At 43.6% G+C, this 18,956-nt stretch overlaps 1 protein-coding gene across 3 annotated transcripts in view; it reads left to right on the top strand.

The window, feature by feature from the left end:
* LDLRAD3 (low density lipoprotein receptor class A domain containing 3) overlaps positions 1-17,586 on the top strand; it is a 299,452-nt gene extending 281,866 nt beyond the window's left edge. For all 3 annotated transcript variants that reach the window (XM_037739245.1, XM_017530506.2, XM_017530505.2), the window contains exons 5-6: positions 11,980-12,325; positions 14,640-17,586. In XM_037739245.1, the coding sequence (XP_037595173.1) occupies positions 11,980-12,325; positions 14,640-14,877 (584 nt within the window). In that variant the 3' untranslated portion in view covers positions 14,878-17,586. The remainder of the gene's footprint in view (positions 1-11,979; positions 12,326-14,639) is intronic.
* The last annotated feature ends 1,370 nt before the right edge of the window (positions 17,587-18,956 follow it).

Raw genomic sequence — 18,956 nt, 5'->3', positions numbered from 1 at the left:
AATGTTTTTAGAAGGAGCACCCTGTAGCCATGTGGAAAAGAGACTACAGAGAGCCAGAGTGGAGGCAGGGTGGAGGGGGCAGTGGCTGGGACCAGGGATGTTATGAAGCACGGGCCCCAGGACTGGGGATTGGCTGAGACTAATATGCAGATTTCTGTTGGCATCAGGTACATCTCGTGCTTCCCTTTCGGGCATGCTCATCCTGCCTGCACTGGGACTGGAGCCCAAGAGCCCAGTGTGTGGAGAACAAGAACCCAGTGTGTGCAAAACGAACAGCCCTGCCCTCCAAGGCGCTGGAGCTCGTTGGGTCAGGGTTGTTGTAGATCTGACATCTCAGGAAGCCATGAATTTGTTCATGGTTGACAAAGCTCCTCCTTGGGAGCCCTGCTTACAGTGATTCTGTATCAGCCTGTTCCCCTAAATTACTCAGAAAGTTTTCTGCACTCAGAAGCTCCAAGTGTGCACACTCAGCATTTCCCCAGGTAATAAAGTCTCACGGGCAGGAGTAGCACCGATGAACTGATTATGCAAGGGGCCATGACAGACTCGCAGATCCCAAGAACAGAACCAGGGCAGCCTTTGGACCCCTTGTGAATTTCTGCAGCATCAGCTCCTGCATGATCGGTTCTTGACAGATGTCAGAGGCGGCAGAGTATTGTTCAACCCTCATGGTGGCATCTCTCACTTCACACCCGGGAGCTGCTCCCAGTCCTTGGCCGTCAGTAATGGTGATGCTGAACCTTAACTGTGTGGCCTGGGACCTGGGCCTTACTGTGTCCCAAGAAGAGAGGATGGGGTTAAGATAATTGTCTCTCAGCTTCATCCTCTTTGATCGGCAGCTGCAACACAGAGCTTCCTCCAACAGCCTGCCCAAAGGCCAGGGATTCCCCTTTCTGATCTGTGAGAAGATACCTTCTAGAATGTTGGGAATGCAAATATTTGGAATATGGTGTATGTTTTGTCCGTCTCAGCCTGGCACTGAGGTTCAGGAAATAACCACATCCTCTCATGAAGTGTCACAATGGACATTTGCCTAGTAAAGGCTCTGAAAAGTCCTGTAATGATAGCTATTGATAATAACTAAAAGGTTTGTTGAGTCCTACTTACTCTGTGCCAGACACCATGTTAAACATTTCTGTACATATTTTTCCTTTTTATCCAAAAACTAACCCTATGGGGTGGGTTCTATTATCCCATTTTAAAGATGAGGATTTTGAGACACAGAGAGGCAAAGTAACTTTTTCTCGTCCACACAGCTAGTGAGTGACATGGCTGGGGTTTGAATCTAGACAGTTTGATCTCTGAACCTTCCGTCTAAACAGCTACAAAAAAAGAGGGTAGGGGAAAGATAGATTTAACCGTGATTCAGTTGTTGTCACACCTATTTGACCAAGGTACTTTTTTATGAAATACCTCTTGCCATCCCACAGAGGACACTTCCGGTATACTGATCAGAGTCTAGGATCGGGTCTTCATTGAAGGTACTGGAAAGGGACCCCATTGCAAGAGCAGTATAGTGAGGTGACAAACGTTCAGGAGAAATGGGAAAGAGGAGAGGAGAGAGCAGAGAGACGTATTCAGGATAGCTCAATGGATTCTCACATCAGACTCCCATGCCCAAAGACTAGTTGTACCATTTGTTTCCTCTGTAACCTTCAGTAAGTTACTTAACCTCTCCGAGTTTCCATTTCCTCATCTGTAAAGGTGAGATAATAAAATGGCACACTTCAAAGGACTGTTGTAAAGAAGAAGGGAAATCGTGTATATCAAAGGAAGAGTAGGAGCAGGAGGTTCGGTGCTCACTGCTCAGTGTTTAGGTTATCCTTATTTTCTTCTTCAAATGTTTGCCTTCCTGTAGTTTTGACTCGTCTGCAAGTGAAGAGATTGTGGATTAGCATGTTGCCACGTTTCAGAGTTAGTTTACCAATAACAAAAAACACTGTGGAGTACCTGTTGTATTTCCTAGATTGCAGTGAGCCCTGAGTGGTGTTCCAAGAAGGAGCAAGCCTGGTCTTTGCCCACTGAGAACTTAATGGTAAGATAGCCACATATGTAAAATGAAATAAAGCTGTGGGTAAGAGCATAGATGCTGGAAACAGACTGCCTGGGTTCCTCTTGGTTCTGCCACTAGCTAGCTCTAAGAATAGCTGTTAATCATTCCTAAGATATGGGGAGTACTTGGGCAAGCTCCTCAACCCATGCTTCCATTTCCTCACCTGTGAAATGGTCTACTTCATAGGAGGATATATTCATTTGATAGGGCTGCCATAACAAATGACTGCAAACTTGGCTTTGAAACAGCAGAAATTTATTATCTTACAGTTCTGGAGGCCAGAAGTCCAGATGCAAGGTACTGGTAGGGTTTGTTCTTTCTGGAGGCTCCAAGGAAGAATCCATTCCATGCCTCACTCCTAGCTTCTAGGGCCGCTGGCAATTCTTGGTGTTCCTTTTCTTGGTTGGGGATGCGTGATTCCAGTTTCTGCATTCAACTTCACAAGGCCTTCTCCCATGTCTGTTTCTGTGTCACCTCCTTCTCTGTCTCTCATAAAGACACTCATCATTGGATCTAAAGCTCACTCTAGTTCAGAATGAGCTCATCTTGAAACTCTGATGTTAATTGTATCTGCAAAGACGCTTTTTCCAAATAAGGTCACATTCAGAGGTACTGGGTGGACAGAGCCTCAGTTGAGTGGAGGGACACCACTCAACTCAATACAGATGGTGTAAGCATTAAAAGAGTTAGAATGTGTAAAACACATTAGATATTATACTGAGAATATGGTAAGAGCTGCTAGGATAATTATGGTGACGTTATTATTTATACTCTTGTTTTTTAGTTCAAAGCAAATATGAATGGTGGTGATGGTTGTTAGTATTATTAGCATTATTGTTTAGTTCAAATCAGGAATGAAGACATGTCACAAGGCAAATGTTGTTCCTCATTCCAACTCTGGACTTTTCCCCATCCCTTCGGGGGGTCGATGCTGGGAAATTAAACACAGGAACAGTGCTGTCTGTGAATGCCAGGCCCAAAGAGAATGATGTGAGCCACTGAGTTCCTTGATCTGAAGAATTTTGCAAGAGTTACATAGCAACACAGTCCTGGGCAATGTTCAGACTTGTGGGAGTATTGCAAAAAGACTGGAGTTCAAAGAGGCTGCAGGTGGCAAGACTCTTATGGAGGTTTTCTCCCTGGCCTGGGCCTATATGTGAGCATAAGAATAGATGTGAGGTTGAGAGGCTGGAGAAACACAGCACAGTAGAAACCGGCCATATTTGGTTGCTTGCTGTAGACAGAGAAAAGGAGAGTGTTCAAGACAACCCAGAGTGTTCAAACCTGGGAGACCAGATGGCCAGGGAAACATCCAGCAAGTAGGAATTTGTCCAAAAAAATCATTGCATCAGTGACCAAGATCACTGGCCCCTCCCCTCATGACCCTCACTGTCTGCCTGAATGACATTATAGCATTGTTTGTAATAGCAGAAATGGGAAGCAACCTAAAGGTACTTTATTAGAGGTTTGGTTAAATAAACTGTAGTTTGTCTCTATAGTGGGATACTTATATGGCTATTCTTTCAGAAAGATGTGGGTGCCAAGGAAGGATGTCTGCATGTGGAAATATCCATACAGCATGAAGAAAAGTACATGTATATATACAAGTATAGAGAGCAGTTTTCAAGGATTTATGCTGTGGGTAGACAGCAAACTATGGCCAGTGGGCCAAATCTGACCTGCCGCCTGTTTGTATAAATAAAGTTTGATTGGAACACAACCACATTCATTCATTGACATATTGTCCATGGCAGCTTTTATGCTACTTGTATAGCTTACAAAGCGTAAAATATTTACTATCTGGCCTTTGACAGAAAAAGTTTCCCAGCTCCTGGTCGATACAAAACTGTGAACCATGTCTAGTAGAATTCTAGCAGGTTTAGGGGAGAGGAGGGGACATTTTGTCTGCCTGGGACATTTCTATGTATTTTTTTTTAAAAAATCATTAACATGGATTTTTGTAATCAGAAATAAAGTTCAATTTGGAAGGGGGAAAAAGGCATGCAAGATGCACTACCTGATTTTGAGACTTAACTATAAAGCTGTAGTTAACAGCACCCTGATTGGCATAAAGATAGGTATATAGCTCAATCACACAAAATAGAGAATCTAAGAATAGACTCAGACTTGTATGGTCAATTGATTTTCAACAAAGGTGCCGAGGTAATTCAATAAGAGAGGATAGGCTTTTCAACAAATGGTATTAGAAAAATTGGAAAGGTAGATGGGAAGATAAAAAGAACCTTGACCTTTACCTTGTACCATAAACAAAAATTAACTTGCTGTGGATCACAGACATAAATGTAGAAGCTGAAGCTATAAGACTTCTTCTAAGCAAAGGTTTAGGAGATGATTCCTCGAATCGAATATGAAAACCACATACTATTAAGATTAAGAATTGATGCAAAGGACTATGTAAAAATTTAACAACTTCTCTTCATTGACTAGCCTTAAAAAAGAAAACACCAAAAATCACTTTTTAAGACACTGTGAAGAAAATGAAAAGATAAACCATAGACTAGGAGAAAATATTTGTGAAACACATTTGTGATAAAACGCTATGTGGCAGAACATATAAAGTGCTGTTACTGCCCAGTAATAATGTCAAACCAATTTAAAAATGGGCAGGAGACTTGAATAAACACTTCATTAAAGAAGATAAGCTGTGTCAAATCAGTTATATGAACAGATGCTCACATCATTAGTCATTAGGAAATGCTAATTAAAACCTCAATAAGATACCACTAAACACCTATTAAGATGGCTAAAATTTAAAAGACTGGTATTACTAAGTGCTGCTGAGAATGCAGGGTGACTGAGAATTTTGTTCATTGCTGCTGGTGGGGATGCAAAATGCTATAGCAACTTGGTGAACAGTGAAACAATTTTTTCTAAAGTTAAACATATGCTTCCCATATGACCCAGCACTGTGTATGCCCAAGAAATATGAAAATATATGTTAGCACAAAGACTGGCATTTCTGAAACTGGAAACACCCCAATGCCCTCCCTCATTTGGGAAATCAAACAAATTGTGATACATCCATGCAACTGAATACTACTCAGGTACAAAAAGGAATGAAGTATTAATACTCAGAGAAACATGGATGAATCTCAAAAGCAGTATGCTGAGTGAAAGAAGCCAGACACAATAGGCTACATACTGTTACATTCCACTTGTATGGCTTTCTGGAAAAAAAGTGGATCTATTTGGACAGAAAATAGACCCCAGGTTTCCAGAGGCTTGGAATGATGGGAGAAGATTGGCCACAAGAAGCACAAAATATTTTTTGTGGGGGAGGGAAAGATTCTATATCTTGATTGTGGAAGAGGACATGCGACTGTTTCGTTTTGTCAGAATTCATCTAATGGTGATTTTCAAAGGACAAATCTTATGCCTAAGATATACCTCAATAAATCTAACTTTTAAAATATGTAATCTGGAGGAAAACAAACTGAAAAAATACTTTTTAAAAAAATAGCAAGGTAGGAGTTTTTCAAAGCGATGAGGGAGTCAGTTTGAAGGGCAGTGAATATTCCAGAACAGGAATTCTGGACTCAGGAGGTCAGCCTGGGCCAGGCACGGTGGTTCATGCCTATAATCCCAGCACTTTGGGAGGCTGAGGCCGGTGGATCAGTTGAGGTCAGGAGTTCGAAACTGGCCTGGCCACAATGGTGAACTCCATCTCTACTAAAAATACAAAATTAGCCGGGCATGGTGGCATGTGCCTGTAATCCCAGTTACTCGTGAGGCTGAGGCAGGAGAATCACTTGAACCCGGGAGTTGGAGGTTGCAGTAAGCCAAGATTGTGCTACTGTACTCCAGCCTTGGTGACAGAGTGAGACTCCGTCTCAAAAAAAAAGATGTCAAGTTAGAGGCATTGGAAGCTGTCCTCAGGGAATCATGAGTCATTAAGGGGTCTCCAAGTAAGCATGGGACAGTGAGGCTAGAACCCCAAAAAGCCCTCACACCTACAGGGAGAAAAGGACAGGAAACAATAAAGAAACTGAGCCAGGCGCAGTGGCACAGGCTACAATCCCAGCTACTCAGAGGCTTAGATGGGAGGATCACTTGGGCCTAGGAGTTCAAGACCAGCCTGGGCAGCATAGCAAGACCCTATGTCTAAAAGTAAAAATAAAGAAACTGAGATGCACATCAGCCTGGGCAAGTTCAAAGGAAGTGGACAGAGTGCTTAGTTTTTAAATAGATAATACAGAACAAATAGTACATAGTAGGCAGGAGTAAACAATAAAAAGTAAATCTCCCTCTCCACAACCATCTATTTGCCTTCCTGGAAGCTCCCAGTGTTACTGGTTATATTGTGTTTTTCCGGATATATTCTGTACATTCTCTACTGAACTTTGCTTTCTTTCCCTTATCAATATATCCTTCCAGTTGTTCCATATTGGTATAAATAGAGGTTCCCTAATTTTAAAAATAGCTGCAGGATTATATGGAGGCACCATAATTTATGTAGCCAGGCTGCAATTGATAAACATTTGGATTGTTTCTGATATATTTTGCTTTTATGGACAATGTTTTCATAAATGCTTATTTTGTTTTTTGGCTTTTTAGAGACAGGGTCTCACTCTGTTGCTCAGGCTGGAGAATAGGGGTACTGTCATAGCTCACCACAGCCTCAAACTCCTGGCCTCAAGTGATTTTCCTTCTCAGCCTCGTAAGTAGCTGGGACTATGGGTACATGCCACCATGCCCAGCTAATTTAGAGACAGGGTCTCCCTATGTTGTCCAAGCCGGTGTCGAACTCCTGGGCTCAAGCTATCCTCCCCACTTTCACCTCCCAAAGTGCTGGAATTACAGATATGCGTCACCATGCCTGGCCAATTTAAAAGAATATGCACATGTTTATATTGATATATATTATTAGCTCCTCTGCCACCCTGGGTTGGTACCAACTTATCCTCCCACTAGCCATGCCTGAATATATACAAGGCATGAATATACTGTTTGCCCAAGACCTGGCCAGCAGAATATGAGATCAAACTTTGCTTTTGCCAATCTGGTAGGCAAAAAATGGTATCCAGTAGGAAATTTCATTTGCATCTGGAGGAGGGGATTTTTTTTGGATGTGAAGGAACACCAAGTCACAAGTGTCAGCTGCTTGAGCGCCTTCCGTGGTCCAGACGGCACCTCTGAGTGAATTAGTTAAAGGTACTTTTCCTCAAGACAGTTCGCTGCCATCTGCTAGAAAGCTGTTGTGATAACTAAACAAATATGTGATGACTTTGAGGTGAAGAGCACCCCCAGAGTTGTACAAAACACAGCCTGCTTCTCCACGGGCAGCTGTGGAGAGGTTTGAGGGAGCAGCGGTCTCTAGGTAGGAACCAGATTGCCTGGAATTAGTACAGTAGAAACAGCACGTACAGGACAAGAATTCAAGATGCTTGGCAGTGGAGCACAAGGGCATTAGCTTGAGGGACAGCCAGAATAAATGGAAACTTCATTATCCATGGATTATGCACTTGGAACTTGGGTCCCAGGCAACTCTGATGTTAGTAATTTGGCTAGCAGGCTCATTAAGCTCTTAAGAAAAGTGGGCCTAGTTAATGAATTAACACAAGATGACTTTTTACACACAGAGCAAAAACCAGAGCAGGCACCGAGCTATGCAACATCATAATTTCTCAGGCAAATGCGATCGCTGTGTCTCGCCTGCCAAAATGAGGAGAGGTCTGGAGAGAGCCTGCTTTTGGAGACGTAAGTGAGACCGTTAAATTTCACGGGAATTTTATATCCCATGCATTTAAAGGGCTCCCACTTGTAGTCTTAAAACCTCACATGTTTATACAGAAGTCAGCATTTTAAAATCTCTGTACCATTTGTTTTCTGTGTGAGAGTTTGCCCACTTTCCTTTTTTACCAAATACGACTCACTGGCTAGGACTAGTGGCTCACACCTGTAATCCCAACACTTCGGAAGTCCAAGACGTATAGATTACTTGAGCCCAGGAGTTCAAGACCAGGCTGGGTAACATAGGTAGATTCTGTATTTACAAAATATGCAAAAATTAGCTGAGCATGGTGGCGCACGCTTGTAGTCCCATCCACTGAGACGGGAAGATGGCTTAGCCCAGGAGGTTGAGGCTGTTGAACCAAGGTAGTGCCACTGCACTCCAGCTTGGCCAACAAAGGGAGAGACCTTGTCTCAAAAAATATATATTAAAAATTAAAAGGGAATAAAAAATAGAAATATATCTCCTGGAATGGAACTGTCTGTTCATATCTTCTCCCCAACACAACCCCATCCCCCAGAGGTGGCTCCCCCAGCTTTCTACCCCTGGTTTTGAGAAGTTGGTGAGGATAATAGTAAGAAAGGCAACACTACAATCAAATCTAGTGTTCATTAGCGAGGGATGATGAAAAATTCTGGAGCTGGACAGTGGTGATGGACGCACGGTATCATGTATGAACATTAATGATGTGTATGAACGTTAGCACCACTGAACTGTGCACTTTAAAATGGTGATAGTGGTAAATTTTATGTTATGTCTATTTTATTATTAGATAAATTATATCATATGTTATATATATTATATAATTATATATTATAATATGTAATTATATTTTATATTATATAATTGTTATATATTATGATATAATTACATATTACATATTATATAATTGTAATTACATATTATATAGTATAATATATAACATGTATTATAACATTTATATATAAATATATAATAAAGAACATATATATTGTAATATATATTGTTCATATATAATTACATAATATAATATGTTAATATGTGATTACATAATATATTTTATAATTACATATTTTATAGTATAACATGTTATATATGTATATGTTATATATATTTATATATAATATATACTATATGTAAACATATACATACTATGTAATTATATATTATACTATGTCATATGTATTACATAATAATTTCTATTATTTTGTCATCGTCGTCGTTGTCATAAAAAAGAACTGGCATCACTGAGGCAGGCCGTTGCCAGGCACTGTGCTCAGCACTTGTGTGTATATTGTACTCTACCATCCGGATAATCCAGGGAGATACGGACACTGTTGTTTACCCAGGACCATCACCATTTCACAGACGAGGAGGGTGAGGCTTCTGAGAATTAAAAAACCCGCTTGAGCTCAAAGAGCTAGAAGCAGTGGCTCCAGGATTCCACCCCAAAGCTCCTAACTCTGCAGCTCTCCCTGCTAGATAACAAAATGAAGAAGATATTTTAGTTGAAGCCTGAATTCTGAAACATACACATACACAAGCCTCCACCCAGCTTCTAATTGTCTAAACTGTGAACAGACAGAAGAACTCCAGCAGAATCTGTGAGTGACAGCTAATTAATTGTCTCCAGAAAAAATCCAAACCGCCTCCCTTCCTTAACTGTACTGCAACATGATTCTGTCTTTCTGCTGGGCTCCTGTTTACTTCTTTCTGTGCAATGAATCATTGAAACAAGGGACCACTAGGGGTGGAGAATCTTTGTAGCTTTTAGTCCATTTTTAGGTGTGGCTGGAGAGACGGATTAACACACAGAGCCGGACCTTGAAGGGGAACGTCATCATTTGTCTCAGATTGGGATTGTTTGAGGAATCAGAAAATGTTTATATCGGAAAAGAAGAGAAGTCAGTGTGTTTTGCAGTGTGTGGTTTTTTGAAGGAGAAACATCTAGATTCTAGTCTTGTTCCTCTGCTTACTTCTTATGTGTTGTTAAACAAAAATAATTCACCTCTCTGAGTCAATTTGCTCATCTGGAAAATAGGAATGACAACAGCACTCACTTTACGAGGGTGTGTGAATAAACAGATTTTTTTCCCATTGAGTGGTAGGTATTTATTGAGTGCGTACTATGTGCCAGGCACCATCCTACTCTCTGGGGATAAAGCAGTGAACAAAACAGACCCACAGCTAGTGATGAGGGTTGGAGTAAGCCCTTAACCGATGCCAGGACAGAGAACGTTAGTCACCTGTAGTTGCTGCCGCCGCTGCTATTTCAAGGCTACATTTCGAACCCTGTGGACCCACTGAAACCTCCTCACTGGCTCACAGGTGGAACAAGGACAGGGTCGTGGCCACCAGCTGTACTCACTTGGTCTGCATTTATTCTTCCAGCTAGGCCATGACAGTAAGTAGTGGCAGCTCTCTGTAAAGATGAGGGGTCCCCAGCTTGGACCCCTGATTTCCTCCGCCTGCCTCGACCTTACCGTGGTGGCCAGATGTGTCCTGCTGACGGGAAAGCTCCTTACCTGAGTGCTTGAAGTGTGACTCGTTAGGATATGTGGAGAGAAGGATATTATTACAGCAACCTGCAGGGGTGGGATGTGTGCCAGAGCTTCACCCTGGAACCCCCAAGGAAGTACCTGCAGATTGCATGGCACGTTATTCAGGTGATGCAGAGCAGAACGTTGGGGCCGGGTTCTGAAGTCAGACCCCTGGACTCAACTCACACACAGCTTGTTACCTCTGTACTGCGTGGCTGTGGTCAGGGGAACCGACCTCTCTGAGCTTCATTTTCCTTATCTAAAAAAAAAGGAGAATTACAACACCTGCCCCATGGAGTTGTTACGAGGCAGGCAGATGTGATATAAAGCATGTACTTGGCCAGGCACAGTGGCTCACACCTGTAATCCCAGCACTTGGGAGGCCAAGGTGGTCGGATCACTTGAGGTCAGGAGTTCGAGACCAGCCTGGCCAACATGGTGAAACCCCATCTCTGAAATACAAAAAGTAGCTGGGCATGTGACACACATCTGTAGTCCCAGCTACTCGGGAGGCTGAGGTGAGATAATTGCTTGAATCTGGGACACGAAGGTTGTAGTGCACTGACATTGTGGCACTTCACTCCAGCGTGGGTGACAGAACAAGGCCCTGTCCCAAATAAATAAATCAAGCAAGCAAACATGTACTTGTATGTACTGAACACATGTACTTACAGAGCACAACATGTAGCTATGTTCAGGGGCTTGATGAGTACTGACTCATTTCATGCTCACAGAAGCCCCAAGAACTGGACACAATTACATCTCTATTTTGCAGCCCAGAGAGGATAGCACTTTCAAAGGGCACACAGCAAGCAAGTTTTGTGGGGCGGGGATTTGAGCCCAGGAATTCCTGCTGTTAACGTGGGCTGTGCTGGCTCTCTATCCCAAAAGCTCCATGTGGGACCTGGCTTAAACTAAATATTCTGCACGTATGAGGACCCCAGAGGCACTACCTGTGTTCCTGAGGTGTGTTAATTTATACATTTCTACTAAAGAACTGATTTCTGCCACAAGAATTCTCAATCCTGTTCCCTAGATATTATATGGTACTGACTTTTTAAAACAACTTTATTGAGGTATTATTTGCATTACTTAAAATTTGCCCATTTTGAGTGTTCAGTTCAGTGATTTGTTGTGCGGGGGGGGGGGGGGGGGGGGGGGGGGGGGGCGGAATTTACCGATTTGTGCAACTGTCACCATAACCCAGTTTCAGAACATTCCCATTACCCCAACAAGACTCCTCATGCCTATTGTTAATCCCCATCCTCTTTCTCACTCCAGGCAACCACTCATCTACTTTCTGCCTCTGTAACATTGCCTTTCCCGGTAATTTCATATAAACAGAATCATACAAGATGTGATCCTTATGTCTGGCCTATTTTACTGCATCATGATTTTGAGGTCCATCCATGCAATAGCATGTTTCAGAATTTGTTACTTTTTATGGCCAAATAATATTCCATTGGGTGGATGTACCACATTTTGTTGATCTGTTCACCAGTTGGTGGACATTTGGGAGGTTCCCACTTTTTGGCTATTGTGAATAGGACTACTGCGAACATACACGTGCAAAATCTGGGGCTGAGGTTGAAACACAAAGATGAGCCAAACTGATAACCTTCTCTCTTTTCTCTCCTCTCTCCGGGGTTTCTCAGAACCGGGCAGCGGGCAGGTGTTTGTGACTTCAGAGAACCAGCTTGTGTATTACCCCAGCATCACCTACGCCATCATCGGCAGCTCCGTCATCTTCGTGCTGGTGGTGGCCCTGCTGGCACTGGTCTTGCACCACCAGCGAAAGCGGAACAACCTCATGACACTGCCCGTGCACCGGCTGCAGCACCCTGTGCTGCTGTCCCGCCTGGTGGTCCTGGACCACCCCCACCACTGCAACGTCACCTACAACGTCAATAATGGCATCCAGTATGTGGCCAGCCAGGCAGAGCAGAATGCATCGGAAGTAGGCTCCCCACCCTCCTACTCCGAGGCCCTGCTGGACCAGAGGTGTGTGCTGGATGGAAGAGATTGAGGTGGGAGAGGGCATCCATATTGGGGAGGGGAATAGGTGCACACACTGGGGTTCCTAGGTCTTGCCAAGAGCCTGGCTTCAGCTGTTGTAGGCAGTGGCAGCATCTGACATTTTCCAGGTCCTTGCAAAACGCTCTGTGTGTATCATCTCAGTTAATCCTCTCAGCAGCACCTCGCTTGGGGGAAACTGACAGGAATGTTTCGAAACTGGATTATAGTGATGGTTTCACAAATCCGTAAATTTCCACATTCTACAGGTGAGGAAACTGGGATCCTGGGATGTTAAATTACTTGTCTGAGGAACATACAGTTAGGACCCTGGCTAACTCAGAGGCCTGCTCCTCCTGGGAATGCCACGCTGTCGCTCCGAGCCTCACCTGCTGCTGCAGAGCAGTGCCCAGTACTTGTGAGAGGTTTGATTAATATCCGTGGAATGAATGGATGAATGAAGAAGTGAATGAATGAGAGAATCAGTGAGTTCCTAAACTTTGCTTGGCTTCATCTATAAAAGAAGGTGGAAAGGAGCACTTTCAAGCTTTTTTAGACAGTAGACACCTTATTGCAAATGGAATTGTGCAAGAGCCCCCAGTATATAAAGCCAAGAAGCAGAGTTCTGTAGTTAAAGCGAGTAGTGTTCCTGTTTCCTGCTCAACATCGCTCTTCCTCGAGCTCTGCAGTGTGTGGCATTAGACTTTTTTTTTTTTTTTGAGACAGAGTTTCGTTCATGTTGCCCAGGCTGGAGTACAATGGCGCGATCTCGGCTCACCACAACCTCTGTCTCCCAGGTTCAAGTGGTTTTCCTGCCTCAGTCTCCCCAGTAGCTGGGATTACAGACGTGCACCACCACGCCCAACTAATTCTGTATTTTTAGTAGAGACAGGGTTTTTCCATGTTAGTCAGGCTGGTCTCAAACTCCCAACCTCAGGTGTTCTGCCCACCTCGGCCTCCCAAAGTGCTGGGATTACAGGCATGAGCCACCACGCCCAGCCTGGCATTAGACATTTTGCAGGCCGTAATCTGATGGTGACTGGCTCTTCCGTGGACCCTCTTCAGTGGCCACTCCTGTATTCAATCTTCATTTTCCTTCTTCATTGAAGGTGAATAAAGATCCAGAGGTCAGTGGAGGGGATGGCACTTAAGGATCTCTTTGCAAATAAGTGTAAGAATTTGGGACCTTCCTCACCTAATAAAGTTCCCACACATAACCTTTTCATTTGGACCATCCAGTGTAGAGTAAGGTTAAAATTGCTGAATCTGGAAGCAGTGCATGGGTTCAAATCCCAACATTGCTGTTTACCAGTTATTTCTGATCCTGAGCCAGACATTGATTGTCTCTGTGCATCAGTTTCCCCACCAGAGCAAAAGGCATGAAAGTAATGCCCACCTCATAGCATTCTTGTGAGCATTAAATAAGGTAAGGAATGTAGTGGCACAGCAAAGTGCCTGGCTCACAAGAAGACTTCAGTAAATGAGAGCTAGAAAATAAAATGTCTTTTCTGTTAAATTCATTCCTTTCAAGCCCCTTCTGCAGTAACAGACTGAGGTGCTGAGAGGATGTCCTCTCAATTACCCCAGTTTGCAGCCAGGAAGAGTTGGCTTTCAATGTGAATGCCAATTCTGTGTTCCCATCAGAGCCCAGTCAAGACACCAGCTCATGCCAGGCACGATGGCTCACGCCTGTAATTCCAGCACTTTGGGAGGCCGAGGTGGGCAGATCATGAGGTCAGGAGTCCTGACCAACATGATGAAACCCCATCTCTAATAAAAATACAAAAATTAGCCAGGCATGGTGGTGCACGCCTGTAATCTTGGCTACTCAGGAGGCTGAGGCAGGAGAATCACTTGAACTGGGAGGGGGAGGATGCAGTGAGCCGAGATTATGCTGCTGCTCTCCAGCCTGGGCATCAGAGTGAGACTCCATCTCAAAAAAAAAAAAAAAAAAAAGACAACAGCCCAGCCTCTAGGGCTTTTGGCTGATGGAGCAGAGTGGCAATGCCAAACTACCCAGGTTGAACCGAGGGACTTGGCGGGCAGTCTCACTCTGGGTCTACCCAGAGGATGTGGTTTTGGCACTGCACAGTCAATATGAACCAGCCAGAACACACTGGCCTTTTCTGTTCCGCTGTGGTTCCTGGTCCTTGAATTAATTCTTTGTACTTGGAGGGAAAATCTCATTTCTCACTGGAAACACCATCTCAGAAATGGACAGAAGTTGCCTTATCTTGGCTCTAATGTGTTCTCTTCTTTTTCTCTCTCCATTGCCCCTGCCATTCTTCTGTTCCCATCACAGACCTGCATGGTACGACCTTCCTCCACCACCCTACTCTTCTGACACGGAGTCTCTGAACCAAGCCGACCTGCCCCCTTACCGCTCCCGGTCCGGGAGTGCCAACAGTGCCAGCTCCCAGGCAGCCAGCAGCCTCCTGAGTGTGGAAGACACCGGCCACAGCCCGGAGCAGCCTGGCCCCCGGGAGGGCACTGCTGAGCCCAGGGACTCTGAGCCCAGCCAGGGCACTGAAGAAGTATAAGTCCCAGTTATTCCAAAGTCCATATGGGTTAATCTACTCTGACTTGTCGTTCTAACAATTTGTGCTCATGGGAAGCTCTTCAAGCACCTGTAAGGGTGTCTCAACTTGCAGTTTGGGGTATTAAGCTATCCCCGCATTCTCCCTCCTCCCCTGGATTTCAGAGATGTTTTTCTAGACTCTCAGTTTGCATGATCTGTTGTTCATGTTTTCGGTGAGGTCACTCCTCTTTCAGGACCTTAGATCACACCCTGACTTTTCACATTGTTATGTTTCTCTTGGGCAGGCAGCAGATAAAACAGTATTGAAGTAAGCTGGGAGAGAGCAGTGTTTCTACGCCATGTTGGTTGCTCAGAAGCGCAGGAGACGCTAGACCAAATCCTCTCTGCTGGGCTGCTACCTTATAGCATTTGGGGATTTGGGTTAGATGATCCTACAAGGAAGCCATCATTAGATGGTCGCCCCTCCTAAAAAATTCAGTTGAGCATCAAAACCTGCCTTGCACGAGCCTATACATTGCCCTCAGTCCAGCAGAGTCAGTGGCCAAAGAAAACTCTGGACACGAGTAACACCCTTCAGCAATCACATGCCATTCTGGTTTCGTGAAGGACTCTGAAACTATCCTGGCTTTAGAAATTTGCCCAAGAATGCTTATTCTAAGAGTTTTCCCCAGCGACATATATCATCAGCCTCATCCCAGAATAGGCAGGGAGCTTCTGCCATGAGTTTATCCAAGTTCTCAGCTCTTAAACTGCGGGCTGCCAATTGCCTACAATCCCTTGGCTCTACAGCCACTTCCCTGGTTTCTGGGCTGCCACCCTCCCAGCTGACCTGCCTATAGCCAAGGAATGAGGACCTAACTTGAGTTGGCCCCAAATCTGATCTGGCTCTATGTCCCTGTGACCCACACCAAGCCTGTCTTGCTCATTCATGCAGCTTCAACACTGGCCTCCAAAGTTCCCTTAACATTTCAAGTCCATTTTACCTGGTGTTTGGGCTTGAGGACGCTGGTTTCTATCCCAGGTGGGAGCCGTATTCAGTACCTCCAGTGAGAGCTCCTGGCTCCCTGCGCTGTGCACACTCCTCTGCCCAGGGTCCCAGAACCAGTGCCTCCAGTTAGAGTTAGGGTCAGGGTCAGGCCTCTCCCAGCATCCCAGCAGTTTCTCCTCTGAGACACATGGGCAGTAGACAATTTGGAGTCAAGATTTTCCATTTGGATTTATTTTAAATCTTTTAGAAATGCATTTGAAACAGTGTGTTTGGTTTTTTTTCCCTTCTAGTTAAGGGACTATTTATATGTGTACAGGAAAGCTATCTCTTTTTGTTTTTCCTTTAACAACGTCCAAAGAAAAATGCAAAAGGAGATCACACCCTTGCCCCTCTGAGCCCCATGATAACAAGTCACTCCAGACTAACCTGTGTGCCAGACATTTGTGCATTGTTGCACTTTGAGGTTCTTATTTATCGAGTTCTTGAAGGAAGCAGAAAGAGGGACTCCTCTTTCCCTCAGTGTATAGTCTCTACGTTTGTGCTAGTTTTTCTCTTAATTTTCTCTGTGCCCAGCCAGCCAGAGGGCCCACCTCCCTGTGGGAATAAGGGGTAAAACGTTAGGCGTTATTTGGCAAGAAACCACACTGACCGATGAGGGATAAAATGGAACCAGGGAGAGTCACTCCCGTCCGCTATCACCCCCTTCAAAACTTCTTTGGCAGCTGAAGAAGTGTTCAGTACCCTGTTTGATGCTAATTAAAACAAAGCCGGCAGAAAATGAGGCTGCAGTGGCATTCGGTGATCCTGCCCTGTAGACTTTTCTTTCTTTTTTTAACCAAATCCAAAGTATGTTACAGGAAAGCTAGCCACTGGTGTTTTGTTTTGTTTCGGTTTTAAAAAAAAAAGAAAAAAAAGGGAACCTAGTTGCCTGTGTCTTTCATTTTAAAAATAGCACTTGAGTTATTTTCTGAGTAATCCAATAAAGAACTTTTGATGACAGCCAGGATGTGTTAGAACTCTGGCTGAACATTTCATCTCCTGTGAGTCAGAAGGGCTTTATTTCTCCCTTTGATGGGCCCTTGCTTCTTTATGGTGCTCTGGAAGTTGTTTAGAGGAAGAATTCTAATTTAAATTAATTGCACAGTGAGTTAATCTCACTCACTCACTTTACTGCTTCCAGGCATTTTAGGAAAAACAAATGGTTTTAGTAGATAAAGGAAGCCTATTAATGTTTTTTAAAACAAACAGGGACTTTTTTATCATAGATTTGATTTTTTTAATGAATGTTTTTAAAAATACATAAATAGGACACCAAAGCTGCAGGGTTTTTTGGGGGGTGGGGTTTGTTTCCTACTCAAGATGGCAAATTAGTGGCCAGCAGTATTTTTTAACTCGTTCCAACCAGGAAGTTTTTTTATACATTGCCTGAATCTATGCCATCTGGAAAATGGTCTCGTCTCTTTTTTCTCAAGTGAGATCGGCATTTTATTTTAGAATTAAATTAGTTCCACTGTGATGGCTGGCCTATTTTCTGACTTAGCTCCCTCTATCTTGAAATTGACATTTTAAAAAAATGCAACTAAGTGGTTAACAAATAGTGTGTGATGCTCAAAGTTAATGTAAACTGGAAAGGTTGTGTGTTGTTGCTTTTTGTTTTTCTCTTAGGCTTGGTTTTGTTTTTTAATTTTTATACTTTCAAATAAATTTGCAGTTTCATTCTTTCGATTTGTACACATGGTTCTTGACCCACTCATCTCCCTTATAGCAATATAAACAGTGGACAGTCACTTCTGCCACAGCTTTTGCAATGAATTTATACCACAATAAAATGAGAAAAAGGAAGAATATGTTGATGGGGCCTCAAAATGTGATGGATGTGTCGAGATTCCACAGCTGATATGATGGGAATGCAGAAGCAAAGTTGTGGACGACCACTGAATGTAATGGGCCCTAGGAAATCATATCTGAAGATGGGTGTTTCTGCCTTTGTTACAGCATTGTTCAAGGGAAAAGGACAAGTGGCTGTGATAACTGTAGCAGACTCTGACCGCATATTCAGGAGCACACTACAGCTCTTGCACAGGTGTGCTAGTAATTAGTTTTAAAACACAGATGGCTCAGATTGTCTCCACCAATGATGGGAGCATCTTTAGCTTTTTTTAAGTCTAGCTTTGGAGCCACATGTTGGCCAGTGCAGCAGGGACATCTGTGTAGGAGGGAAGTTAGGATGCCCTGTAGGTCATCACCACCACCATCATGAATAGGAGCAATAACTCCAGCCCTGGCCAAATTTGAAATCCACATGGAAATCCAAATGCAGGACCTACAGTACCAAGACTTAGATCATATATTGGTCCCAGATTTCTCAAAAAGAAGACTGGGCTCTCAGACAGGGGTATCCCAAGTATATGCTACGTCATGTGCTGCCCCAAGTGGTGTAGAATAGAGTTTCCCAAGCGCCAAAGATTTCTCAAGTTACTCATTTCATCATCCCTCAAGGCACCTTATGAATACCATTTTCATGGATGCCAGGTGAGCATTTTTTATGGATGCTAGTGCTTTACAGTAATTGTAAAGTACTTATCCAGAGCAGGGGTTGACAAACTTTCTCTGAAGGTCCAGAGAGTAAATATTTTTTGGCTTTGTGGCCATGTGGTTTCTGTAGCAAGTGCAAAAGCAGCCATATAGACAACACAAAAATGAATGGATGTGGCTGTGTTCCAACTATTTACAAAAGTAGGCTACTGGCTGGATTTGACCTGTGGGCTGTGGTTTGTCAATAATGTAAAGAATCACTTCCTCCTTGGGTTCACAGATCTAAAGCTAAGGGCATTGAAAAGAAGAAACAGTTATGTTCCTGGCTTGGAGTACTAGAACCGTTGAAATGACAGCAACCGCAAAATGAAAATAGGAAAACTCATGAAGCAGGAAATTCAAGGCTCCTATTAGTTCTCTTCCAAAATAAGAAGACACAGGTTTAAGATGAAGAGAGGCTTTATTAATGAAGTCCCTAATAGTTGGGTTGAATATAGCAATCCTATTCAATAAATAAATAACTACTCTCACTGGGAGTTCTTCAAGGTCATGAACTC

Source organism: Cebus imitator, unplaced genomic scaffold (genome assembly GCF_001604975.1).
Source record: "Cebus imitator isolate Cc_AM_T3 unplaced genomic scaffold, Cebus_imitator-1.0 Scaffold66, whole genome shotgun sequence".
In the NCBI taxonomy this organism is placed as follows: Eukaryota; Metazoa; Chordata; class Mammalia; order Primates; family Cebidae; genus Cebus; species Cebus imitator.
The sequence above is the reverse complement of the archived record's forward strand: the minus strand, read 5'-3'. Positions and strand labels throughout refer to the sequence as shown.